The sequence below is a fragment of the Athalia rosae genome, chromosome 3 (genome assembly GCF_917208135.1).
Source record: "Athalia rosae chromosome 3, iyAthRosa1.1, whole genome shotgun sequence".
NCBI classification, from domain to species: Eukaryota; Metazoa; Arthropoda; class Insecta; order Hymenoptera; family Athaliidae; genus Athalia; species Athalia rosae.
This window is the reverse complement of record NC_064028.1, coordinates 9,716,142-9,743,794: the sequence shown is the minus strand read 5'-3', so window position 1 is coordinate 9,743,794 and position 27,653 is coordinate 9,716,142. Positions and strand designations below refer to the sequence as shown.

General features: G+C 41.4%; 1 protein-coding gene across 1 annotated transcript; it reads left to right on the top strand.

The window, feature by feature from the left end:
* The first annotated feature begins 951 nt into the window (after positions 1-951).
* Positions 952-20,768, top strand: LOC105683337 (protein Wnt-6). Its single transcript, XM_048651854.1, has 5 exons — positions 952-2,282; positions 8,940-9,160; positions 19,622-19,747; positions 19,860-20,122; positions 20,237-20,768. Exons 1-5 carry the CDS (start codon positions 2,215-2,217, stop codon positions 20,696-20,698), a joined length of 1,140 nt encoding a protein of 379 aa, XP_048507811.1. The 5' UTR covers positions 952-2,214; the 3' UTR covers positions 20,699-20,768.
* The last annotated feature ends 6,885 nt before the right edge of the window (positions 20,769-27,653 follow it).

Here is a 27,653-nt window from a genome sequence, read left to right as displayed (position 1 = left end):
CTTCTCCGCTCTCTTTCTGCCTCACCATATACTATATACCTATCTACGCGTATATATAATCTACCTTTTTGTAATGTATACCCAAGGATTTTATTCGTATTTCAACAGCTCCTTTTACTCTGTATTTCTGTATTTCTCGTGTCTTCTTTTATTTACATTTCGTTTACCGATCGGTATCGGCGAGGTGTTTTGATTTTAATCTCGTTATTATGTACACAGACATCCGTTTGTGATTGACTCGCTCTCCCATTGTGAGAGAATGTCAAAATTTCACTCGGCCATTAGTTTTCACCATTTTTCAAAACCGAAAAAACCGAATTCCAACTTCACGCGTCAGATGAGTCGGGATCCTTTTTGTCTCCCTTATTTCTGGTATCGACTGAAAGGAATACCTGAACTCTTCCTATTTTTCTTCGCCTTCGTTATCGACAGATAAAATGACGCTCCGGAATGACAGCTTAGATAATATACGAATCTCAGCTGCTCATAGGTGTACGTGACCGTCTGAATATTTTTTGGGGCAATAAACCCGAAAATGATCTATAGATCTTCATAATCTGTCGGGGAGTACGAAGTAACGGAAAATTTTTCCGATTTTCTTTACAAAGCAAAAAAAATTGAGGAACGAAACCACCCATCGGTAGCGTGATCACTTTTCGACGGTCTTCGTCCAATAGAAGTTCCGTTGATTCAATTGGAAGGGAGGGGAGGGAATATTTTCAGTGATCGATTATATTTTCGGAAATATATATTCTCTCGGGGTTTACATTTCCGTACGTTTCTTCGTACGTGTATCGAGCATATATCGGCGTTTGTAGCAGATGTAACGCCTCTTCGCAGCATCTCATAGCCCGATCATCGAGAAATCCGGCGTCCGCAGCATCCCGCCGCTTCTCGTGGACCATAAGAGGGGTCTGGTGCCGTATTTTGCCGCGCCGTGGCGCTTACCTGCTTCACGGCAGTCTTAAGGTGGACGGTTGCTCAGCAAGAATCAGCCGCTTACTTCTGCCGGTCCTTTCCATATAGTCTTCCCTTTCGATACAATAATCAAAGCTCCGTTTAATTCGGCCCATAATATCCGATAAAAAAACATCGTCATATTTCACAAGCGCAATTTTACACCGAAACCGGGTGAAAAAAAGATATCGAAATAGCCGATTTTTCTTCCAATACACTCGATCTCGTACGTCCACCATCCCCCGTTCGCGATCATCCCTTCGAACGTGGGTACCAAAGATCGGACGATCGCCGAACAGTTTATCGTTCCAAGTTGATTGATTGAAAAACAATCGAAATCGTCACGCGGAAGCGGAGAAGAGGGTAATAAATCGGTGATTGTGTGCGCGCGGGGGTTGAAAGAAGTTTTAGTAGTGATCGCCGGTAACCGGCTGCTTCTGCTGTTGCTGCTGTTGCTGTTTCTGTTGCTGCAGCCCCAGACGATTTCATCGAAGTGGTGGGGATCGTCTTACCGATTTTTCGTGGTGGGGGTAAACTAAGACTCAAAGATCCGGGTGACACAGTTTTGCGGGCAGCTGATCTGTGCGACAAGTTTGGCAATTTTTTTTCCCCACCGGTACCTATTTCTTCGCCTTTTTTGCCAACGATTTTTCCGGCGATACCGATCCATCGATAGCGGCGCATCATTTCGAACGAACGATGTTTCCTATTTTGTAACGAGAGGGACGAAATAAGAGCTCATACAGTGCGGCGTTGCTTGTAACTTCGTCGTCATCTACGACACGTTTCGCCGTCGTAAGACTGTAAATAAAAAATCGCCATCGCAATCGCATTCGATTCGGGTGATCGGTCCGTTAAAATGAGGAAAAAGTAATCGCCTCAAAGCCCTGCAGAATTGAAGTAAGAACTCGGATATCGTGAGCATCAAAATAATTCGAATAAAAATATCCCCGTAAAACCGATCTCCCACCGATCGAAGATGACATCGAATGATGAACTTTTTTGCGCATTGCTGTCGCTGCAGTTGCGAGAGATTGAAAATTAAATTTTTCCAATAACAATAATCCCACGAACAACCAGTGACATTCATGAAGTAAAAATAATAAAGAATCATCGTTAATTCCAATAATAAGATTACAAAAAATTAACGAATCAAGACACGTGTAATAAATATCGTTGACGAAAATTTTGAGCCTCGGAGAAGATCAACGGGACTAAGAGAAAAAAAGAAAAGAGAAGAACAAATCTCATTCGGGAATGGAGATGCGTACTTTTCTCGTGGCGATTTGCCTTTTACTGGTCACTCCGATCACCGGATCACTTTGGTAAGTTTTTTGAATTAATTGATAAACCGATTGGATGATTAATATTTTCTCAGCTCTCCTTCGTATGTTTTTCTTACCCGCAGCCGGTTATCGGGCGGAAGTAAATCAGTGTCACCTGCTCGTTAATGATTAAGTAATATAGAGCAACTTGATAACCGAATTTGAAAAATGAAAACAAAAAAATAAAAAAAAACAAAACAAAATGGGTGAAAAGAGAAAGAGTTTGTAAATGTAAAAAGATTAGTCAAGTGGCGTTGCATGGGCCTGGTAACACATGATAGCCATAAAGAGAGGGTGAAAACAAACAGAAAGTCATCTGTACGTAATGTATAGCTTTAAGTTTCAACTCAACTCAACTTCTCGCCAGTTCAACAGCAGCTATAGGGCTATCTATTCGTAAACAGGCCTAGGTGCGAGGAAATGACTGACTCAAATTACGTTTAGGTAGAACGGAATCACTATCCCCGTTTAATTACGAAGCATTAACCCCGTAACGATTTGCTGTAAGATACTGAGCTGCTTCCGTTCGGAGAGCTCATTTGCAGCCTTTATTTTTAAACGCACACTTTCATGCCAACGGTCGATCCTATTCCTTTCCGTTCTCTCTTCCCTTCTCGATTCTACAGGTAGTTCATTTGTCGAGGATTTTTCCATTGTAAAAGTGCCCCTCGAAGGACGGAATGAAGCCGAATACTGTAAAACAGAGGGAGAAAAATGTATGAAAATAAGAGAAGAATCTCAGCTTGTAGAAAATTGTATAATATAGGCTTCGTTATTATCTTCCTGTCATAAATAATAGAGTGTTCTTGAGAGCTCCCTGCTCTGGTTAGGTTGTTAAATATTTGCAGAATGAGATATACCTGTGTCCTTCTTTTTCTTTCCTTTCCTTTTTTTTTTTTTTGTTTTTTTTTTCTCTCTTTCGACGCACGAAAACGCGTTTCTTATCACTACGTGTGCGGATAATGTCACGAGATTCGAGTTCCGTCGGACGGGAAAAAAATATCCGACTCGAAGATTCGTTGATAAAAAAAAAAAAAAAAGACGCACGCCGGCGAAGAAGTTTCCGAGCAGAATAATCCATGGAATCGAAGCCCTGATTGCCCACGGCGCTGTCCGTACGGTTGGAAAACGATGGGGACGTTAGAGCGGTCACAGATGAAATCGTACATAATATGATAAATGGAAGAATGCGTTTTATTGAAATTTATACGGGTAAGCGGTGGACGGACGGGATTTCGGATGAGTATATATCGGACAGCTCGCGATTACCTCTGGAGAAGCGACCGGATTCTTTTCTCTCCGCGGTTGGCATTCTCCGCAGTTTTTTCTCGAAAATCGCTTCGCCTCGCGTCTGTCCTCCGAAGATTCAACGTTTACCGGTGGTGCGGCTCCACCGATTCAGCACTCGAGGGCTGCCGATGTATACCCGCTCGTACGTATGCGTACGAAATACACGAGATGTGCGTATATACATATAGGTTGAAAAGCCCGAACCACCGGGAGCAGCTCGCGGTTGCAGCATTTCACGGTAAGGAATCGGGGGAATAAAGAGAGAGAGACACGCGGAAAAAGAAGGGGAAGGAAGACGGGGCGGACAATGGTCTCTCCGTCGCGTCACCAAGTGTCCCGTAAATCTCTGGCATCGCGTATAATTTGTTCCACCGACACACGCCGGCCGCTGGATTCGAAGGCATCGGAGCAAAGGTATATCTCGCAGAGCGGCGAATTGCAACCGTTCGAAACGCGGAGATTATGGATCGAAGACGCGTACGGTGTACATCGGCGGGCTGGAGAGTTCCCCGGCATCTCCTGAAATCGTCGAGAAATTGAAATTGGCTTTGTTTCTTCTCCGGATCGATGTGATCCGTTTTAACAGCCGGTGAGATATGTCGCGGTTTCGATATCGCGAGGTGACCGATATAGGTAAGATTTCTCGGTGGGGCCCGAAGAGAGTGAAGTTAACCAATGAGCCGCACGGTGGGCAGTCCACAGGGTCCCGGACGATCGGAGTTTTCTCTCTGTGAGCCACCGTTGGTTGGTATAGTCCGCGAGGAGTGGAGGTCCTCTCTACTCCCACCTCCCACGGGAATCGACGCAGCTTGTTTGCTCACCTGAATACCTTATTTCCCCCCTGAGACTAGTCGTCCGATCCTCGTCGTTATCATCGTCATCGTCGATGCATCATCATCGTCGTCGTCGTCGTCGTCGTCGTTTCGTCGGAGAAACCTCGTGAGCCAGAATGTCACCGGACTCATCCCGACACGCATTCCCTGATCCTCATTTCCAACGTCGTAATCGCAGGGTGGTAAAATTTAGGGTGTCGTTTAACAATTTTCAAGATCACGATTAGCGAAATAACGACACGTACAGAGGTATGAGTCGGTAAACAAGATTGTCGCTGATATTTCACATGTCTGCTTCAAGTATAATTGATTCATATGTGCTCGAATTTTTTAAGAGTAACGCGCCAAAAATATGTAATCCCGAGATATCTTCATTCGCGAACCAGATGCAGCACGATAATTTTCGAATGCGAACTGTAAAATTTGAACGGTTGGTCAGCTTCCCGAATGAAGAGTCCACACCAGCAGCTCAACCGAGCGCACCACTCCGCAGTTTGGCTTGAGTCGCGATGCGACGTTTTTTTGGTTTTCTTTAATTTTTTGTTAACTTTTTTTCCTCATCCTTAACGTGTGGTATTAAATATAGGCGCGGGCGTCGCGATGCACTCGATCATTGTCGCTCGTTTACGCGACGGATTTAAACCCTTGCGAGACTGCACTTTACACTCGAGAGGTAAACGACGACGACGTCGACCTCAGAATTCGCGATATACTTTTAAATTCATAGGTCCATTTATAATTCGCATGCTCCTCCGCGACCAGTCTGCAGATTTCGAATAATCGGCACCAATAAAATCATCCGTGAAAAGTAGCTGCTGATTGTCTTCGGAGGATTTTCGTTTCTTCAGCTCGACCTTGTTTGCATAATTTCGCGAACGATCCGCGCTATGCGGATAAAGAGAAAAGAAAAAAAAAAGAAAAAACAATTCTCGGATCGTGTAAAACGCGGTTTCACTTGTGCCGCAGTTTAGCTGTAGGTTAGATGATTACCCTGCATAACGTTATAATGTTTTCGGGAAAATATTCGCCTTTAAATTCTACCGTATACCAGAAAGACTCGCGACAGCATTCTACCGACTTGTTAGCAACCGTAAGGAACAACCTCCTTACACAACATAATACCCACCGCGAATTTAGCAATTTCGTCGCCGAAAATTCCCCTCTCGTGTTAACGCTTAGCATATCAAGTTCACCACGTTGCAATCGTATTTTGTTCGTGTACTTTTTTTCACTTCTTTCTTCTCCTGAGAATCGTCTATACGACTTTGTAATTTTCTCATTCATTCTTTCCCCCCCCCCCTCCCATCATACTCCGTCGCGTTGTCATATTTACGGGCTTCTGAGTGAAATTTTGTTGTTTCGCATCGAGACGAAGACAAAAGAGAAAATAAAAGTAAAATCTCTCCGATATCCGCGGCTGAGTGAGAATAGAGTTGCTGAAGAGTATAGAGAGAGCGTCGAGATCGTTCCAGACAGCGTGGGGCTCCGTGCACCTCGAGAAAAGAATGCCGTGTGCTTCTAATGACGTAATAAATCTAAACCACCTTGAGACCGCGAAAGATAGAGGAAGAGAGTCCCTGATCCTGATCCTGATCCAAAGGGTTCTCATCGTTGGGACCCCAGTCATCTTTTCCTTTCCCTTTTTCGTCACTTTTTTCCTCAAGTTATAACATCGTGACTCCTGCGGGATCGACGCGATGTGGAAATAGAAAGAGCAAAAAAAAGTAAATCAAGTCTGATGGGGTGTGAAATTTTTTTATTTTTCGTTTCCCCCCGGCTTTATGTTTGCGAATTTCGTGGTGCTAATAGCCGGGTTATATAGATACACAACAAGTTCAATAAGTTGTTGTTTCGGATCTGTTGAATGGGATTAGTGGGATTTTTAGTTTATAGTTGGAGCGTGCAGTATATTCGTTGTTTGTACGAGGACGGTCATAATTTCGTAACTTTATTATCTCTCGCCATTGTATCGGTGGCTTCTCGAGTTTATTTGATCTTAGAGGGTTGCCTATGTAAGTGGAAAAGCTAGGGGCGTCGAGGTGGAGGGAAAAAACTGAACTGTGAGCTTTGCGGGGCAAACACAGTCGTGAAATATACGCGCACCGCGGCAGCGCCTCAACGAAACCAACTTCACTTCGATTCTTGTTTTCTTTCTTTCTTTCATTTTTTTCTTCTTTTTCCTTTTCATTTTTTTTTTTGTTTTTTTCTTTCTCATTTTTTTCACTTCTTTCTTCCCCACATCTCTCTCTGCGCACCCTCCTGCTCGCGCTCCGCCAACAGCTTAACATAATATACACTGGTGCCCGTAACTTTAACGCAAACGTGACTGTTATGTCAGTCGTGTTACATGTTCTTGGAACCTGTGAGTGGCGCTGATGCATTCCTAAATACTAATCTGCCAAAGAGGAGTAAAAACCGAAAGAAAATCGACAAAAAAAAAAAACAAACAGTTTTTTTTTTACATTACAGATAGAAAACAACAACGAAGCATGTATGTTTGAATCGACGGATCGAGACAATTTTATTTATCTAATTTTTTCAAAATTCATTCTCCTTTGGCTCTTTCTGCTCAAAATTAGTCGAAGCTTTTATACGAACGCGCACAGGGGGGTATGAGTATCCGTGTGCGGTCACGGAGTGTAAATAACTGTTTCGATTTCATAACAAACTATCAAACTGTATTTTGGGTTACGGTTATGATCGCGTATTCCGACTTTTACTCCATTTTATTTTATTTTTTCTTTCATTTTTTACTTTTTCTTCCCTTTCTTCCTCCTCTTCATATCGCAGATGCAGTGAAAAAGAGGGGCTGACGACGTCAGTCAGCATCTCAAACACTGTGGTAACCGCAGTAACACCTACCCTACTATCCTTAGTACATACAAACAAATTTTATGACGTCTAATTTTGATCGCTAGAAAAACCACGCACAGTTTTCTGTGTTTATTATACTCTATCCAGTTTCTCGAAGAAAAATTTCTCTCGCTATCAGATATGTTGTACTTATACCTTTTCTTTTTTTTTTTCTTATTTTTTATTTTTCTCACAAAGAGACGAAGGGACAAGAGGGATGAGATTTTTAATTTTATTTCGATCCGGCAACATGTCCAACTATACTTGTGACAAAAAATTTTGTCCGGCATACGAGATTTGATGCATTCGATTATACGTCTGAATTATTTCCGGTTGTACGGCAGCATCTAAGTTTTAAAGAAGTTTTCGTTTTTACAAGCGTTCGCGCGTATATAGGTATACGTATAAATATATAGTGTATATAATGTACTTATATAAGAAAAACGTTACGGTGAATGAAGATAAATCACATTGCTGGGGATCAGACAGTTTCCCCCTTGGGAGTACAGAGACACAACATCTTGCGAATCCTTGGCGACCGCTTAATCTTTCTCTTTTTAGTTTCTTCTCTCCATCTTTTTGTTTTACTATCTTTCTCTCTTCTCCGCAGGTCGAGGAAGGGTTTTGTTTCCACTTATTTTTCTCTCATTTCATTCATTTTCTTCAGTTTTCATTTACCCTGACGTTGCGACATACTGGGAGGAAAAATAGAAACATGAAAAAATTATGACTTCAAATTAAAATAGAAGAAAAAAAAAAAAAAATAGAAGTTGAATAATGTCAGAGGTGAGAAGCATCGCGTTATAACAGTACATCGTAGTGTATAGCGTCACACTTTGCAGATTTGTGGCTTCCCTAAATTATATTTTAAGACTACTCATGTGCCAGAGGTTTCATTCGGTTTATTATTTATAATGTGTGTTGGGTATTTAATTTTTTTGTTCTATGCCAGTCTATGGCCAAAAATTGAAATATCTCTGCTCGGTGTTTCGCACGTACTTTGAACTCTGCTAACCAAATTGAGCCGTCTATCGATGAGATGGAGCTCCAGCGCCAGTTTTTCACTTTTACAAACAGAAAAATTGAGATATCTTGATAAAAAAAAAAAACCGTACCCTTTGGGGTTAACTGCGATCGATATTTTTTTTTTTCCAAGTTTTCCTCTAGTATTATGATGGATTTTGATCTTAGGAATCCGAATCTGGAAGCCAAATTGATCTATAAAATAAAATTGATTCGCGTTATCGACAATTTTTTGCTCAACTCGACGAATTCGCATGTTTTACTACCCTCGGTCTCAGAAAATGTATTCGCGCAATCTATCATTTCGTGATTTTGCTGGCGCGGCTAATGGAAACGCACGAAACGGTAGGCACAATTGAAATGTTAAAAAAAAAGGCGACGTCGCTAAGTCGGCAAGCGAATGGTCCCAGAAGTACGTGAAATTGCAGAAATGAGTGGAAAATCTTGTCGGAATAGGATTACATCGATAGATGTATCTTGCCCTAACCGCAAGTACATGACGCGAGGACAAAAACAAAATTCATTCTGGCTACCGCTGCACCTGCAGCTCCGATTTATCATTTCTGCGTTCGAGAGAGCTGCTCGAATAATTTATGTTATCCCAGTTGAGTTGGACATCATTCTTTCAAATTTACGATTCATTTCATCTGTTTTCCAGGGTCGCCGGAAGCCAGGTTGTGATGGATCCTATGTTGGTCTGTAAAAAAACTCGACGATTGAAGGGAAAACTTGCGGATATCTGCCGTAAGGAACCGGCGTTGCTGAAGGAAATCGTAAAGGGTGTTCAAGTCGGCACAAAGGAGTGTCAACATCAGTTCAGAAATCGTCGTTGGAATTGTACAACCGTCAGAAGATCGCTGAGAAAAATTTTACTGAGAGGTATTTTCCATTTTCTTATTCTCCTCTTCTTCTGATTCTACGTCATTTTTCTTTTTTCCTTCTCTTCTCCTAACAAATATAGAAAGAAGAAATCGGATCTCCGATCGGTTATATGTTAGGTATTCCTAATTTCAAAAAGAAAGTCGGACGTCGCGACGCGGAATTCACGGTTCCCCGAATTTTTGAGGGCCCGATATTTGAGACTGCCCGCTATCTATCTATATCAACCAAATAAAAACTAAAAAGAAAAAAAAAAAAAAAAATGAAAAAAAAAAGAAAAACAAAAAGAAGAACTACTGAGGTCTGGTATCGCAAGAATCGTTCAGATAACGGTCGTGTCCTACTGTCGAGCTGGTAGGTAATCCGTAGCGATCAGCCATAAAATCCCTGGGGACTGATTTTTTTTTTTTTTCTGTCGTTTTTCCTTTTTCTTGGACTTCAGCGTAGGTAGCACTTCGGGGTTTAACGCCCGTGTTCACCTTATCGATACATGAAGCCCCTCAATTAGGGGATGCTGCAACAGCGTGCCGAAACCTTCTGAAATATTTTATTTATTTATTCTTTTTTCTCTCAACTATATTATGTAGAAAACGAAGCTAGGCTACGCACGATTTCGATATATCTATAGCCGATCCTGAAACGGATGCGAATGTAGAAAGATAAAACAAGGAAAAAAGAAAAAAAAAGAACAAGAAAAAATGTATAGATATATATGAGTATAGAATTGTCGAGTAGTTTTTAGTTTAGACCTTCTTTAAGGACCACACAGCGGGAGGCTACCTGACCCTATCGGTAGATCGGCTCCATAAAAATTAAATGCCGCCAGATAAATAAACGTCAATTGGGAATTGAGATAGGCGTCAAGAACCGAACTTGCTTAAGAGAAAAAGAGAGGAAAGGAGGAAGAGAAACTGAAAAAAGATGGAAAAAGAGAAAGGGGCCTGCGCCTAAATTTTTTTGGTAGGAATTTCTACTTCAGCTTTATGCGTACGTATTTATTATTGGGTATACACTGCGGTATAATACTACACGCGAGATAGATTTGACGTACATTCGAACCGAATGGTCGTAAATTTATTTTTCGTATCTTCGGGTACACGAAAGACGTTCACTTGAAATTAGTCGAATTAATTTTCATCGGACCGTTCGCTGTATTTTATAGCTGCTAGATTTTCTTCCATCAACTTGCGAGCGAAAAAATGAAAAAAAAAAAATAGACCACGATTTGAGGTACAGGACGTCTGCAATATTTTGGAAGACCTTTACGACGTGACAGCGTTGACAGCGCGCTGTTGGAAGTCGATGCCCCCAAAAAAGAAAATATATCATCCTCGGTGAAAATTAGTCGCAGAATATCACGAAGGGCGTCATTGACGAGTCGACTCGTCGTTAAGAAATAGAAAGAGAAATATCAGTCCGAACGACACATAATTTGACAAATTTCTTTCCTTCCTTCATCTTCTGCGTGGTCATATAATTCAACTTGCCAGTAGTGAAACTGAAAGATTCTTTCAATAATGTCTCTCCCTTTTTTTCCTCCTCTTGCAATGGAGATTAGGGGAGGATGACGCGTGACAAATTTCTAATTATTTCGTCTCCTAGTTTTATGGCGTCGCGGGCGACGCGCGTCAAGGTCGTTCGAATAAAGAGCGCGCGAGCTGCAGGTGGATTTGGTTATGGTACAAGAATTGACCCTGGCAAGCTCCTGTCTGGGTCGTCTATATAATATACATATAAGTTTCAAAGCCGCCCCACTGAGGGTCGTATTTTAACGCTAACGTTTCAAGGGTGCCTTAAAATTGGTCATAATGTTGACAGCTACCCGTGGAGCGTCTCCGGAAACCCCCACATTAAACTACGGCTACCGTTCAACGAAAAAAAAAAAAAAAAAAAGAAGAAAAAACTTCAAGAAAACACCCCATCCTAAATGCGGAAGGAATTAGTCGATACAATTTTTATACATTTTTTTTTCTATTATGGATAGTCCGTAGCTGTCGTGGAGATATTTTTTGTTCTTTTTTTGTTTTCTACCTCTGGCGAAGGAGAACGATGATTGTGATCCGAATTTAGGGGTTGGATCAGGAATCCCTGTAATTTTATTTTACTTTTTTCTCGAGCGTCCTATTATCAGGACATCTTTAGGACTTTAATTAGGAGAACACATGGCCACTAATATCTGACGGACAATGTCAATCTGTCAGCAGCTGTAACTAAAAGAGATAAAGAAATGAAACTAAAGGAAGACGAATAAAAGAAGATAAAATAAAGTAAGACCAAAAAAAACAAAACAAAAAAACAAAAAAAAAAAAAAAAAGGATCCGATAGGGACACGCGATCAGAGATTTAGATGTTGAGTTTGATGAGCCGGAATAAAGCCCGCTTATAGAGAAGAACCGAGTAAGGCAGCTAAAGTTATTCAAGGAATTGGTAGGAATTCCAAGTCTCTAAATTAAAATTTATTCTTCTTCCCTCTTAATCCTTAGATAAGGACTAATAGAGCCTCGGACTGCACACTCTTGAGCTGGTAACGATCTTTTCAACCTTCCATTCCCCCCTTCGGAGCTCTGAAATAATAAAGAGAAAAATTGTAATAATTCCAAACTCTACCTTGGATTGAGAAAAAAATAAATTCGTAATCGATTATCATCGGAATCAGCGAATGAAATCTCGATGATTCCGTAATTCGAATGTATTAGAATGACACGGATGACCGTTGTAATATTATCTTGCGTTTCGCCGCAACGTTCACCGTATATATATATATATATATATATATATATATATATATATATATATATAAACATACCTATAAGCATCATGCGTTGAATGCATACAAACGTATTAGTTAACACCCGTCGAGGGAAAACACTTAGCACTAGTTCGCTAACGGTTGGATGGAGTTCGCGTCCGGCCATAAGTTCTTATTACCACACGTCACCTGGCCCGCGTTTCACGTGTAACACATGCAACATATATCTATGTGTGTGTAATATATATATGTATATATATATGTTTGTAAATATAAAACTACTTTTTATATTATATCCTATGGACATGTATGTTATGCTGCAGATGCGCGCATATAAGGAGGGAATATTATAGCCAGCGCGATACAGCGAGTAATTTGTATTTCTGCCGCTTATTTAAATTCCCGCGAAGTATATCGTCGGAAATTAATTGTCCTTTTATTTTTATTCTTTCAACGGCCTAGAAAAATGAAAAAAAAGGTTACAATGCCCGAGTAACCTAAATTTTTTAAGTTGGAACTAGTTTTCACGACGATATTTTCTGCCGTCTGTTTTTCCCCTGCCCTGATGGTCTTTCGAGTGCTTTCGAGAAATTCACGCACATAAAATTGTGAGAGAAAAAAAAACAAAATTATATTATCACTCGTTTTAACATCGGGCTTCGAGTTTTTAACCGCAGATTAATATCAAACTCTCCCCGGCCAGATGGAATTGAAGCAGTTTTTATACGATCTGCATCTTCAAAACTCGACGAAGTTGACTTAATTCGTCCCCCCGAACTCCGTCTTATTTTCATTAGAGATATTATAAAGAAGGAGTGCTGCTTCTGCAGGTTATTTTACTTTAAACTAATTTGCAAGGACCACCGGGATTCGCCACCGGCATTTATTACGCTTAAACTTCAATTTTTATGTACACTGATACCACAAAACTGCACCATCTACCCGTTTACATAAAAACTCCACTAATTTTATTCAACGCTCCCTTCCGCCTACCGCTCCGCCGATGAGCGAAAAGAAATTATGCGAAACGACAAGAATTGGGGGAATCAACCTTGAACTGTGCGTAAAAATTTTCCTTCCTTGACAGTGACCTCAAATCGTTACTTTTTTCTCCATTTCGAGAAACTTGGTTGAGAATTTCATTTGAGGCAGTTATTCGAGGTGCTTTGGAACCGAGGAACACATATTCGCGCATACAGAGTGGCCTGAGAACAGCGGCCAATCTGAAAAAAAAAAAACATATAAAAGCTCAACTACGTGTGGACGAAATTTCCGTTACTCGGTATTTACTCGGACCAGAGGAACGAAGATTTCGTTTCGTTTTTAAAATTTTCTCCATTTTGACAGATCTTTTTCAAATTTTCGAAACCGGAGCGAAAGCTCGGAACTTGCGGTTCGTGGCGAACGTAAATCCTACCTATAATCCCGTTTTAGCGTTCATCTCCGAATGACGTTTAAAAATCGTGGATTTTTTTCGTTGTTATTTTTTGAACATTTTTCGGGCCACCTTGTATATTACGCGAGAGGTTGCCGGTCCTGTAAAGTTGCGGGGGTGGGAAAGGGAAATGGAAAGGGAAAAAGGAGAGGAAAGGGGGGGCGCCTCTTCGGATCTGTCGGGGCGATGCATTCAAATGTCAAGAAGCCCAGACCGGACTCGACGCCGAAGAGTAACAGATCTGTCCACCGCCTCCGCTGTAGAAGTTAAGTTAAAGTACGGTAGCCCCGATACAATAAACGTAAGGGACACTAAACTGTTTGCTGTTGTCAATCCTTTGTGGTTGGGGAACGCGCGGCGATGTACCGGCAATGTATCTCCAATGTTACCTTATTCCCCCCGTACTTCTTCTTCTTCTTCTTCTCTTACCATTTACCAAAGGCAAAACTTTATTCCCTTTATTTTATAACGTACAATCCTATTCAAAATGAGAAGATTCGTCGCTATCTCTCTCTCTCTCTCTCTCTCTCTCTCTCTCTCTCTCTCTCTCTCTCTCTCTCTCTCTCTCTCTTCTTTTTCTCCATCATTCACGTTACTCTCAGTTATTTTTTTTTTTTTTTTTTTTTTCTACTTATTCTTTTTTACTTTCCGACCACGAATTCTGACAACCCCAAAGGTCGCGTTCCACGTCGACGCGGTGACAGGCGTTTGCGTATTTGAGGAGATAATGACGGAGAAAAATCAAGTAAATAAATAAAATTTGCGGAGGAATTTAACGCCAGAAATTGTTTGTTGCCGTGCTTGAAAGATTATTACAGTGGAAGTTGGATTTCAAATATGTCGGATAGAATGCTTAGAATTGCGAACATTTACAATATTCTATCTGAGTAGTAATTACTGAGGTATTTCCGTAGCGTAGAAACAACGTTTTATCTTTTCTTATTGCTCTACGCATTAAAGCGTAAATTCTGTGTATCTACACGGAGAGTATATAGCCTTATGTACTGTATTATATACCCGGATGAGAAATTCCATCGCAATCCGCGAATCATTGCAGGTATTATAGCGAAACGTACTTTGCGATGCGTTTTATAGTTTAGCGAAAAAATATATCGGTATTTTAGCGTTAAAACGGAGGCGAGGGTAGGCGGAAAAGAGAAAAGAAAAATAAATTTTACAAACCAAAAAATAAAATGAAGCAATGCAGAAAATGATAAAAAAAATTCAGAACAAGCTACACTTGGTCAGTTGGGTGATTTTTAGTATCGTTCTATACTATAGGTTTTCAGCAGAACTCGCACCAAACAACTACGTTATAAGCGGGCACCGAGCTCTTATATAGGTATTCATACGTCCAGATAGTATTTATTGGAAATGTTCAGAGAGACCGACTTATAACCAATGGACGGAAATAGCCACAAGTTCTCTTCGCGCACGTACATCGAACGTTATTCTCTTTTAACTTTACCTACTTCATTGAATATTCTACCACAAACTTATACCCCTCCCCACCCCCCCGTCATCCCGAAGAATCTCGAAATCATATTGTATATCTCGCGGAAACGTACGTTAATATCTCCAATAGATAAGCTCGGATGGAAGACGACCACGTTCGAAAAGTGGAGAGTCGTTGGTTTCGCACCTCGAAAAAAAAGAGAGAGAAAGAGAGAGAAAAAAAAATGGAGCAGAGCGCACGAAGAACGCAATTTTCGGTAGAAATTCCACCTTATTGCGACGTAAAAATGAAACAAGTTTTATCGGGTAATACTCTCAATACCATTTACGACGTGAGTTGTAACTCTGGGGATTGAAAGCAGCTACTTTACCTTCGCTGACGTTTAAAGTAGCCTTCTACTTTGCTACATCGCAAGTCCAGTTTAGCTGCGGTGCGGTTAAACTACAAGCCGCAATAAAACCGTACATTACGTTGCGTAATACTACAAACTATCCGCAGTTTATATACCTATATATATAGTTATACTTGATCGATTAATTGCTGATAGATTAACGAATACGAGATGAGAAGGACGAGATCTCTGATGATGATTATTATTCAATTCAATAAATCAGGAATACCGATACGGCGTACAGCTATAACAGTCCAGTCCGACGCGATACGTTGTGGGAAAATTTACGCAATATCTCATAGCTGAAATGATCATGTATACGGACCAATTTCGTTATCCTTGAGATCATTCCTTATTCGATTTCATATCTCTCCTTCGAAAAAACTAATGGATTTTCAGGAATGGTTACGGACAATTAACGCGAACGCACCGATGACATTTCCCAACTCTCAATTATTATCTGAACAAAAAAAAATTTATAAACGATTCCCAAAGCCTGCTCGAGTCAAATCTTTCACGTGAGACATTCTCAACTTTATACCGTAAAAATCTCGTTTTCCGGCAACGAGATTGAAAATTTTCCGACATTTTCTAACTTACGGTCAAACGAATAACATGGCAAAGCTCGAGACATCTCGAGATACCAAAGTTCTTAGGGAGTTGAGAGAGAGAGAGAGAGAGAGAGAGAGAGAGATATAAAGTGAAAAAAAAGGAAAGGGATAAGTTGTTTTACGTATGCCTTTCGTGGGTAGGTATATATATATATATATATAGCTGACATACGCGAATCTGGTAGAATGTTGATAATTGGCTGAAAGTATCAGAAACGCTGCACCTGGCAACCAATGTTGAGATAACGATCCTCGCCTGTCTAATTGATCCGAAGTGATTCGAAGCCGGTGATAATGTTCTTGTAATAGATATAGTGTACATGGTGTACACACATGAACGGTAAATATGTATACGGTGATCGTACGAATTTTTGAATGTTATCATTTATTCGTGTAGATAACGAGGTGGAATAATTTCGTCGATCGCTTCCGTTTGCGGATGAATTGTGAAGCTAAGGGTTGGTTATGCGATGTTCGGCGGTGATATCCTGGCGCGGTGTTGCCTCGAGTTCGCTGCTTTTGGTTTTCTTATATCTGCTTTCTGATGTTGCCTTCCTTTGGACCTTTCGCTTTCCATATCAGATCAACTCGAATATAAGAGTATCGTATCGTATCGTATCGCTTAAATACACACTGAAAGGTGAGTTGATGCATCAGAAGATACGCGGGCGGTGGCAGGCAGCAGCCCAAGGTCCAGTCGCTACGTCGCTCCGTCGATTCGTGGTGAAGATACCCGCTTGGAATCCATGGGAACCACGTTGAACCATGCTTTAACGTGTATAACCCCTTCCACCTTTTTCACCCCCTTTCCCCCTTTTTACAGCCTTTTTAACCCCCCTCCCCCCTCCCCCCTCCTCCTCCTCCTTCACAACTATTCCACAACTTACACACATCACTTTGCTATCGAGGATTATAAGTTTGTCCGGCGTGGTGTTCGGTGCTCGCTGACGTTTGCCGATTATTTTTTACTAGGTACTTAAGCAGTAGTTTCTACCCTAAAATCAATTTCGGGAGTGACAAGGATCTGATCGTTTAAATTGGCCGGTACGGGGGAGCATTGAGAGTGACGTAAAACCGTGATCAGTAGCCATACTACTCGTTCCTGTTGTAAGGGAATACTGTAGTTGGGATGGATCTTCCTGTGAGATTTATGCCCTGCGGAGTAGAAGACGTTGCTGCAGGTTGCGAGTCGATTCCAATGGAACGGAGTGGAGTGGTGGAGATGCACAGTCTCCTCGTCGTCGTTTCAGACACAAGGTGGATCCCGTAATTGGAGAAACATTCCACCTTGTATGAGTTAATTCCATCGATCGCACTGAGATATCCTATAGAAGCGAGCATCAGTTCTCTTAGTTCCAGAACTCCTTCGCTGCTGATGCTGCAGGTTCTCTTTGGTAAGGCGAGGAGGAACTGCCGCTGGATCGGGATCGGGATCAGCGCTTCTGGATGAATAAAGAAGGGGAAGAAGGATCTCCTCTTTACTTTAACATGCCAACATCTCTTCGCCTCCTTCTCCACCTCCTCCTCCTCCTCCTCCTTCTCTCTCTCCTCTCTCCTTTACCTCAACCGAATGAGAAAAGCAACAAAAATTTTTTGGGTGCCGCAAGATTTGCAAAGCCCGGATGTACGCGGGTTTTATGTGTACACCGAAAGGTACCTCGCGGTGGTAACCGAACTACCGATGCGTTGATGGGTCGGTAATTTAAGTGTGTAATCTGGTGAACTAGCTGAAAGGGTAGAGAACTTAACTCATTGTTCGCTAATGATGGAGTGGAAACGTGACAGGTGAAATCCAATACGTACCGTAGATTTCGTTCGGTCCCACCCTACGGTGCAACCATTTGGGCACGCTGACTGTATGGGTAGTGAGACGCCCGAGGAACGACCCGAGGCAGGTTTTCGTTTGGGTTTGGGTTCCGCGCGTCTCGTCCTCATTGCCGTTGCTGCTGCTGCCGTTGCTGCTGCCGCTGCTGCTGCTGCTGCTTTTGCTTCTGATGTTGCCCAGGCCATCAAGTTCGCCACTGCACTGTGAGACCCGCGGTCGTTCCACAGCTCCCAAGACCTTCCGTTTGAATTGTTTCGGATTGGTCGTTTATTTTCGAACGACTGCAGGACGTCGCTTACCGCCCATCATTCTCTCTCCTTCCGTCGCGTTGCAAACTTCTCATCTCACAAATACTCAACCACCACCACTACTGTTATATTATAGCCGAGTGTCGGTATTTCGAAGCAACAAAAGTACTCATATCTTACCCACGTTGGTTAGCGCAATTAAATACACCATAGCTTTATCCGACGTCGTCCTACCGCTAGAGTTATGGTACCAATGGTTGGAAAAAGACTCGCGAGTCCACCGAAAGACCGTCTCTCCCGGCATTCCGCGCAAATGACGCCCACGGTTCGGTTTCGGGGACTCGGGGACAAATTCTGCTTCGCCAAACTTCTTCGAGATGAATTTCATTAACAATTTCTTTTTTGCCGCGTCGAGCTCCGCGGTTCGGTGAAACGGCAGCGCTGGTCGAGCGGTCGTAAGCACTTTACGGTGGTCGGGATACTCGTTAATCGAGGCTTTATTACGCATGCGGTTTATCGCGAAGCGTCAAATACCTTGTTGCGCGTAAAGATATTAGAGTACAAGATAGACATTAAATTACCCCTCGATGTTCCGCTACAGCTGAGCCCCAATAAAATTACCTTTACAAACTGCTGGCTGCGCTTTTGCCCCCGATGCTGCCTACTGCCCGCGAGACTCGACGTATAGCGGGACATAAAACGCCGTACCGTTGTACATAGTAATTCACGACAAACTATACCATTTCCGTAATTAGTATTATTCAGAGATACCGCGCCACATCTCATCGAAGCACGTGCCCATTGTGCGAGACGACGAGCCAAAAAAAAAAAAAAAAAAAGGAAAACTTCAACATCCATCGAACACTGCATGCGGCAACATTCTGTTTTTTCGATATTCCTTCCAAATTTCTTTTTCATCAAGCGATATCCCAAGCTTTGTGAATCGATCGATAAGTGGAACCGTGTTCCACGGTACTCCGTAAATAGAATCCGCCGGACCCCCGTGAATCGGTTAACGTGCAGCTAATTCTTCTTGTTGCGTTCACAATATACGAATTGAATCGATCGGCTGGTAATTATGTCTGTAAGTTATTATTATGATCACAGATTTATCATATCGTACATGTTTGTACTTTCTCAAGCTCCGAGCTTGAGGGCATCAATTAATTAATATCCCCTTCATCGGTTCTCACAAGCTCTAATTGTCTTATCCGGTCTAACGATGTGTAATCCGATTTGTTCTCGATCTACTCAATCTGATCATTTAATCTCGCCACATTTATTTGTTTAATTCCATCGACGTACACATACCTGGTATACACGGCCGATGTACCGATCGATTTAACGCACCAATATACACGAGATAACGGAAAGGAACAAATAAAGTACTACCGTTATATACCCATCAAGGGTATACGAGGAACCAAAACCCACCAACAAATCCGGTTCCCACTGTCAGATCGCCCAATAATATACCTATATACGTGCATATATATACAAAACTTCAACCGCAAGATCTCATGATCAAAATCTCAGAGACTCATCTAACCGCATTTAATTAATCATTTACCGGCCCCAAGCTTTGGGTCTCGCTACGTATATAAATACACACATGCGTGTACGCGCACGTCGATTCATTACAACTCGCTTAACTCTTCACTAAAAATTTTCTATGTTCTTTACTCATGTATTGTAATATATCACACTGTTTCGAAGATATTTTTTTTATCGATCAATTTCTTTCAGACACGAGAGAGACGGGTTTTATAAACGCCATAACAGCAGCCGGGATAACTCACGCGGTTACTAGAGCATGTACCATGGGTAATTTGGTCGAATGTTCCTGCGACAAAACCGTTAACAAAGGTGGTAGTAAGTATACGATCGATATGCATGTTATTCTTTCGTCCGTGGATTCTGTTGTCCCGATGAATCCGGTGGTTCGAATTGAGAGAGAGCCAAAAAAAAAAAAATCTGCGCGCAGGAAATCGTGCGAGAAAATCGAACGCAGCTGGAAGATCGTCGTCGTCGTCGTCGTCGTCGTCGTCGTCGTCTTCGTCGGCGGTAGCGGGAGCGGACAGAAGTATGAAAGGTCCTTTGGCGGAGGGCGAATGGGAGTGGGGAGGATGCGGAGACAACGTTAATTTCGGTTTTAAAAAATCGCGAGATTTTATGGACGCTCCTTACCGAAAACGTAGCGATATTAAAACTTTAGTGAAACTCCACAACAACGACGCCGGGCGTTTGGTGAGTAACTTTACGATATTTCCGTTTTCCTCGTATCTCTCTCTCCTTTGCTCCGTCCGGTGGTAACGTTCCTCCGTCTCATTTTCATTTTTATCTCCGTATTCGATTGTTCAGGCGGTGAAGAACTACATGCGTACGGAATGCAAGTGTCACGGTTTGTCCGGCTCTTGTACGGTTCGTACGTGTTGGCGTAAAATGCCTCCGTTTAGAGAGGTCGGTAACCGTCTTAAGGATTCGTTCGACGGCGCTGCCAAAGTGATACCAAGTAACGACGGACACAGTTTCATAACGGAGGGTCCGACGATCAAACCTCCCGGTCGTTTCGACCTAGTTTACAGCGAGGATTCTCCCGACTTTTGTAAATTGAATCGGAAAACCGGATCTCTGGGCACTCAGGGCAGACAATGCAACGCCACGAGTCCCGGAGTCGAGGGTTGCGAACTTCTCTGTTGCGGTCGTGGCTACGACACTAAAGTTGTCAAGGAAAAGGTCAACTGTCACTGTAGGTTCAAATGGTGCTGCGAAGTCACTTGTAGCACCTGCGTCGTCAAAATGTCCGTGAACACCTGTCGTTGAATAATAAGAAATTTTTAGTCGTCGCCACCTACAGATAAAGCACCGTCGTTTTTTTTTTTTTTTTTTTTTTTAAATACATATGACTCATATTTGCTCCCTAATCGTCAATGCTATTCCGAATATTCTCAGGAAACCATTTCAGTTCTTTTTCTCATTTTTTTTTTTTTCTTAATCTTTGTCAGCTACTAAAATTCACCCCTCAATCAATTTAACTCCTGTATCGACTGTGTTTTTGTATCCTACACTTTTTAGGTAACGTTATTATTATAATTATTGTTATTTTTATTATTAACGTATATCCCGTGCAGATACGTACGACATTAGACGGAATGTGATTAATCATTGATCTATTTTAATGACATTTTTATACACTTTTTTCCCTATTGTATTCTGTGTAAAATGTATATCAATTATATTTTTAATTAGTTCGATATGTCCGTCAGTTTATCGTCTCGATCGTTATATATATGTGATGTACTATGTTAAATGTTGTCTATTTACTTACATACGTTATAATAATTTTTTTTACCTCCTATCGTTTCGTTTATAAAACGAGCTTTTCCTCTGCTATACATATATTTACAAAATATCATCAAGCTTGCGGATAATTTTTTCAATAACGTATTTAATTTATGTATAACGTCACACTTCGCAGCTTTATTTTATTTTTTATTGTTTTTTATTTTTTCCTCTTTTCTTTCAAACCGATAGAAATAACAATTATACTGTTATACCAACCGTCAGCTGTGCCTTGTAATGAGAAGAGAAAAAATCAATTATCTTGATAAATGCATGTATACATATGTTTTGTACATATATAAGACTGATAACGTGTTACTCTGAGAAATCAAAAAAAAAAAAAAAAAATTAATAAATAAATTTACTGAATACTAATTGTTCGTATCGTAATGAAAAAATGAAGAAATACATGCGGAAAAACCGAGAATAAAATATTCATCTACCCCCTTCCTAAGTTTACATGAATACCAATTATCGTACTCATTTTTATCATATGTGGAGTTATTATTCGGGGTGGAAAAGGCAAAGATTTTATACCTCGAGCCGCAGAGTCCAGCTGTAATATTGCGCCGTGTTGGAAGCTGATAATTGGTATGATTTTTGACGTTCAATAAAATGTGAAAGAAAAAAAGAAGAGGATATAAAGATCGAAAGTGAAGGGATGGAGAATTGAAGAGAGAAAAAGTAAACGGAGGATCGTTGATTGGCGTTGAGGCGTAGTGGTGATGTTCGAAGAAAAATATGTGTATAGATATATATATATGTTTTTTATGACACCTATCTCGTCCAAAGGTTGGTACAAGTATACAATTATATCCCGCACCGGGATCGACACTACCGGCTTTATACGAGGATGCGAAATTCCTTTGTTGTAAAACTATTTTACCGGACGATATATGTATTACATGGATAGAGCGACGAGATGAGGTGGTAGGTATAGATCCCTCCGATTTTATCATCGTTATTATACTTGTTATTTTCTCTCAATTTTTCATGCGTAGAGTCGTTGATTCGGACTGTTAAAAAGGAAAGAGAAAAAAAAAAAAAAAAAAAAAAAAACGAAAAACCTGGCCCGAGGTATAACTTACTCTTTTATATAAAAGTTAAATTACAGCTAAAAGCTGTGTTTTACACGGGCTATAAAATAAAAATTATAACCCTAACCCCCCCCCCCCCCCCCCCCCCCCCCCCCCCCCCCCCCTCCGCACTCCTCCCATCCCATCCCCTAATTTGAAAAGGAATTTTACAACGAGATGCAACAAAAAAAAGTAACACTATCATCCTCATATTTCCTTCTTTTTACATACCAATTTACACGTATGTATAACGTACGTCGCATCGCTCAATGGAACTTAGTTTTCCTTCACCTACATCGCGCGGGCACGTTGTTTACGAAATTCCCCGCAAATCCTGTCGGTGTTTACAATTCGATCGGAGATCGTTCTAGGCACGGATGTAAACATGGGGTCAAATTGTATCGCTCTCTGTCGTCTTTCTCGGTGATTTTTGTTAGTTGTCCCTCGGCTTTCCAGTATTACGGACATCGCTACGAATAATCTTATCGGTTCATGAGATTCGGAACGTGACGATGGCCACATCGCGCGGTACTACATCATAGTGCAGGTGTATTCCGCGCAGCGATGAAATTAAATTAATCAGTTATTAGCGATTCGCTAAATTAAGTGAAGCGCTAATTATTATAACCGTGGGGCAGGTAAAAGTCCCTCTCGGAGTGCAACAATTTTACAATCATTGGCTGCAAATTCCACCGATATTCCTGCATCGTCGTGGGCGGCAGACCGACCGGGGGATACGACGCGTATTCACGAGAAAATGGAGGTAATTATCATCCGAATTTACATATCGAACTTCGATATATTAAATTAAAAAATTCTTGCGCACCGTCAATTTTTCCGCTTACACACATGATCGTCTCGATTCGACGATCATGTGTGAAGGTAATCCGTGATTATATTCCACCGAATTCTCGTCTCTCGAGGGACAAAATAATAGAGAGAGAAAGAGAAAAAAAAACGAACTTCACGAAAAGCGAGGGAGGGGGTTGGGATTTTTCGGGATAGGAAGACGTGGACGGAGATAACTGGAGTTTTTGGGTTCTCCGTGGAGTTGGCTCGATTACGGGACATGCGATGCAATTAACCCCACTGCTTTTAGGATTGTACATATATATATAATATATACGTACGTACATACGGATACTATATCTATATACATACAGCATCTCCTTTCGCCCGGCACCCCGACACGATTAGCCTCCGAGGCAAGAGATTGGCCGGTTCTTTGGCAGCTGGGTGGTCCTCTCGTAATTTGGGGCTGCTGCATTTTGACGGGGCAAAATGGCCCCTGCGATCATCACCTGGGCGCGTGACTTCATCACGCTAAGAAAAATTCCTTTCAACTCGTACGTACGATACACGGCTATCGCATAGCTGTACGGATGCGTCTGATCACGGGTCAATATCTTTCATATTTCGATACTCACCCCGAAAATGGGCATCGATTCTTTCGTCTCTTCAATTCGGGTATGAAAGAAAAGTAGCCACCTAACTGAAACTCCACATCATATCATTGCGTACAGGCACGTCATTGAAATAATTTATTTCTTTCGTTCTAAAAAATTTTCACCCGCTCAAATAATATGCAAAAAATAGGCAAAACTCAGGACAGGTTGTAGTTTTTCCTTTTTCTCATTCCTTCATTTTCATGAGTGCCAGTTTTGCATGACTATACCAATCGCGTTTACGATGACTCCCACATGCGGTAAGCTCTCTTGGCTATGATAACGACGGTAATCTTGATGACGATGATGATGATAATAATATTAATAATAAGAAGGAAGATTTGAATAATCAGTAATTCACATTCTTTATACGTTCGCGGTGAAAGTGGGGCTCGTTCGGTAAGCTCTGGTTTACCGATATACCCGTACGCGTATACGTGTGTAAGGTTGAGTATTGTATCGTCATCAGAGGTGGTCGCGCATCTCTACCTGTGTATGAAAATATACATATATATATATATACGTGTATACCTGTAATACACATGTATACGGCCGCGGAGTGCCCGCTGCTGCTGACGGTGCTTCTGCGGCGGACAGTAATATTAATTAAACAATCTCATAAGCTTAACAAACGACCCATACTTTAGAGAGTTTATTGGCCCTCTGAGAATGTTAAAATGTTCCAATCTTAATTAGCTAGGTGTTTACAGGAAGATAATTTTCTAAATTTAATACCCTCTGAAGCAGCAGCAGAAGCACAGCAACAGCAGCAACAACGACTCGCAGCACGATCGCTATATAACCTATACTCTTCTATTACCATTACCATTATTATTATTATATTCCATATAAACGTTTGTACATTATTATTTCATTATCCACATCCGCTGTTGAAAAATCAACTTCACTCCACGTTTATAAATGTACGTCGAATACGAACCTTATTTATCGATATTTTTTTTCTAACAAGTAATTTTATTCATTCGATTCTTAATTTGCGATACCTCTGATGTGATCGCTTGCCTAATTCTGTCTGCGTAATTTCATTAGCACCGCAATAATCAATGTACTTTGCTCGTTGATTATTTTCAATTAATTCTTTCTGCTCGCCATTGGCACATCTATTTGAATCTTCTTTCGGGTAAATTATTTCTTTCTTTTTTTTTTCCAATTCGTCTCCTCGAATTAAGGGAGGAAAATCACGTGTTCTCACAGCCGAGTAACAAATGCGTCGTATGTCGAAGGAGAACAAAAAAAACGAAACAAAAATAAGCCGAAAAAATTTTCCCTCTTTTTTTTTTTGAAAATTGTGAAAGTAAGCGGTTCACAAATCGATGACGACACGGATGTTTTAGTACGGGCTATATATTCTGTGGATATAGAAGTACGATTTTTGACTGTTTAAATATATCCTCATTACCACCTAGTTGATCTCTCGGTAAACACGTGCAATTTAGAATGGTTAGAACCGTATTAGGTACGTTTAACACTTTGCGCGTACTTGTTTTCTTCCTTAAACGGATGTATAGGTACCATAAACATAGAATAATACTGCACCTACCTGCCTACGCGCAACCAACTATATATGGAGTTTAAATTGAGCAAGATATATATTCTTTGTTACGCGGCGTACACGTATTTATACAACCCGTGCACTCCGCACCCCGGAGACCTCAATTTTTTATTTCCAAAGTAAGCGCGGAGCTGCGCTCCTATGCTTCTTTTAAAAAAAATTTTTTCACTTCATTTATTCATCAGTTTCAATTCGTCTTTGCTCATATTCTGCATTTTTAGATGTTGCTCGAAGTTGCCCACCATTTGAAAGATCGAAATATTTTTCTTCTTTGTTTCTACTATAGTCCGATCTAATCATTTTTCGACGGTTACTCCCTTCTGTTTTTCAATACGTACATACGAAGTTACGATTAGGTGAGATGAGACGAGATGATGGTTGGTTATTATACATTCCGACAACTAGATGATATATTATTCTCGCATCTTCGTATCATCCCCGATGTATTCCATTTTTTTTTTCATTTTTTTCCGGTTTAAGAAAATGCTTTTTCTGTCCCTTCCCTTTTATTCCCGCATGTCGGACTTTACGCTCCATTCCGAAATCGTTGATTAGAGCTTACGTCGTTTCTGTGGAGTGCAGTGCGCAAGAACACGTTGTAGGGATTCCGGGTGATGATCACCACCTAGACCGGAGATTATTCCTCACTACCTTCACTTTTCTCTTCACTCTTGAAAAATTTTTCTTACTTTCCACCGCACCTGCGCGCTATAATATATAATAAAATGCAACGTAACAAATGCAAACGGCTACGTTTGTCGTGCGGTGCAGTAGGTATAATATAAAATACCTCCGCACAAACCGCTTCTCGATTTGTTACGGAATTCCATAAGTTACACTTTACGACGATCCTACGCTCCCGATGCTTCTGCACCTTTGTACCCATCCAGGCTACTCCCGCTGCTGCCGTTGCCGCTGCCGCTGCCGCCGCTGCTGCACTTCACGATGTTCGAATCGAGATAATATACATACATAATTTTCTCTACTGTTTTACTCGCGTGCACGACGACCGAGGCACGAGAAAAGAAAAGAATACAATTCTCCGTAACATCCTACTTACCTCGCTATACTTTACGCTCATTTATTCATTCCCGAGCGAGAAATTCTCCCCCGTGAACGGAATAAAATCTCCCGTACACTCGTGTCGTAGTTTTCAGGCCCCCCCTTCCCCCTCCCCCTGCCCCCCGAGGATTAATCGAGTGTTCGGTTTGGCGAAATCGTCGTTAATTTTGACGAGCGAGGACGTTTCTAGGTTCGGTCGCGGTGCGATTCGGGCCACGTTTGCAAGTAGCGTCGCAAAATTGTTAATCACGACGCGGATCCGAGGTAACGTGGAGAGAAAAACGCATCCCCTGAAAATAAAAGTATAAAAAAAAAAAAAAAAAAAAAGGGAAACATAAAAACGGAGATAGTGGGGATGGTATAAGGCGTCGTAAAGCGAGCCCGTTTATTCCTCCGGTATATTAAGTTGTGCAGCCCGTTGCACCGTTGAGCAACTGCAACTTGAAACAACTTGAAACAACTTGAAACAACTTAATCGGCAGGGTGCCAACCGTGGTACGTGCAGTTGCTGCCGCCGCTGCCGCTGATGCCCGCGCTGCCGCTGCCGTTGGTTCATTCGGGTTGCAGTTCGGAGTGTTGTACTGAAAAGAACATATAATACACTAGCGGTTGAAAACCGACGTGTCCGCGGACTCGTTTGATTTATCCTTATTAATAAAACTTTAAAGTCGTGTTAACATGCGGCGGGATCATCTACTTTTTTCTTCTCTTTTTCCTCCTCCTTTTATTTTTCCCACACAACATTTCTTTTTCTCTTTTCGCGCGTCGGCTGAATTTAAAACCCCCGCGGATCATATCGTTCATCGGGAACATGTAACGTATACGATTGTCCCCCGTTAATACTGTATACGTCGCCACGCAATTTTTCTTACCGATGTGGTTGAATTTCTCGGTAAATATCCGCGCGCACACGCGTTACGAAGGAGGTGCGGATTTTGGTCAAAACTCAAACGACGTAATTTATGCCCGTCTCTAGGTATTTTATGTATAAGTGTGATACATGTGTACGTGTAAAACTGACCGCAACTCGATTACCTACTTTTATCATGTTTTATATGGGAACTAAACGTGGTTTAGTGCAACGGTGATCTCCGTCGTGTGCTGTTTCAGGACTCGTTTCATTCCGTTTCGTTTCGTTGGATCTTTTTTTTTTTTTAAATCTTTTTTTAGTTTTTTCTCTTGTCTTCTGATACAAAATCCTGCAGCATCATCATGCGGCGGCAGTCGCACAGCGGGAGGGCAGAGTTTGTTCACGGGATCGCTATACGAGATATCAAGGA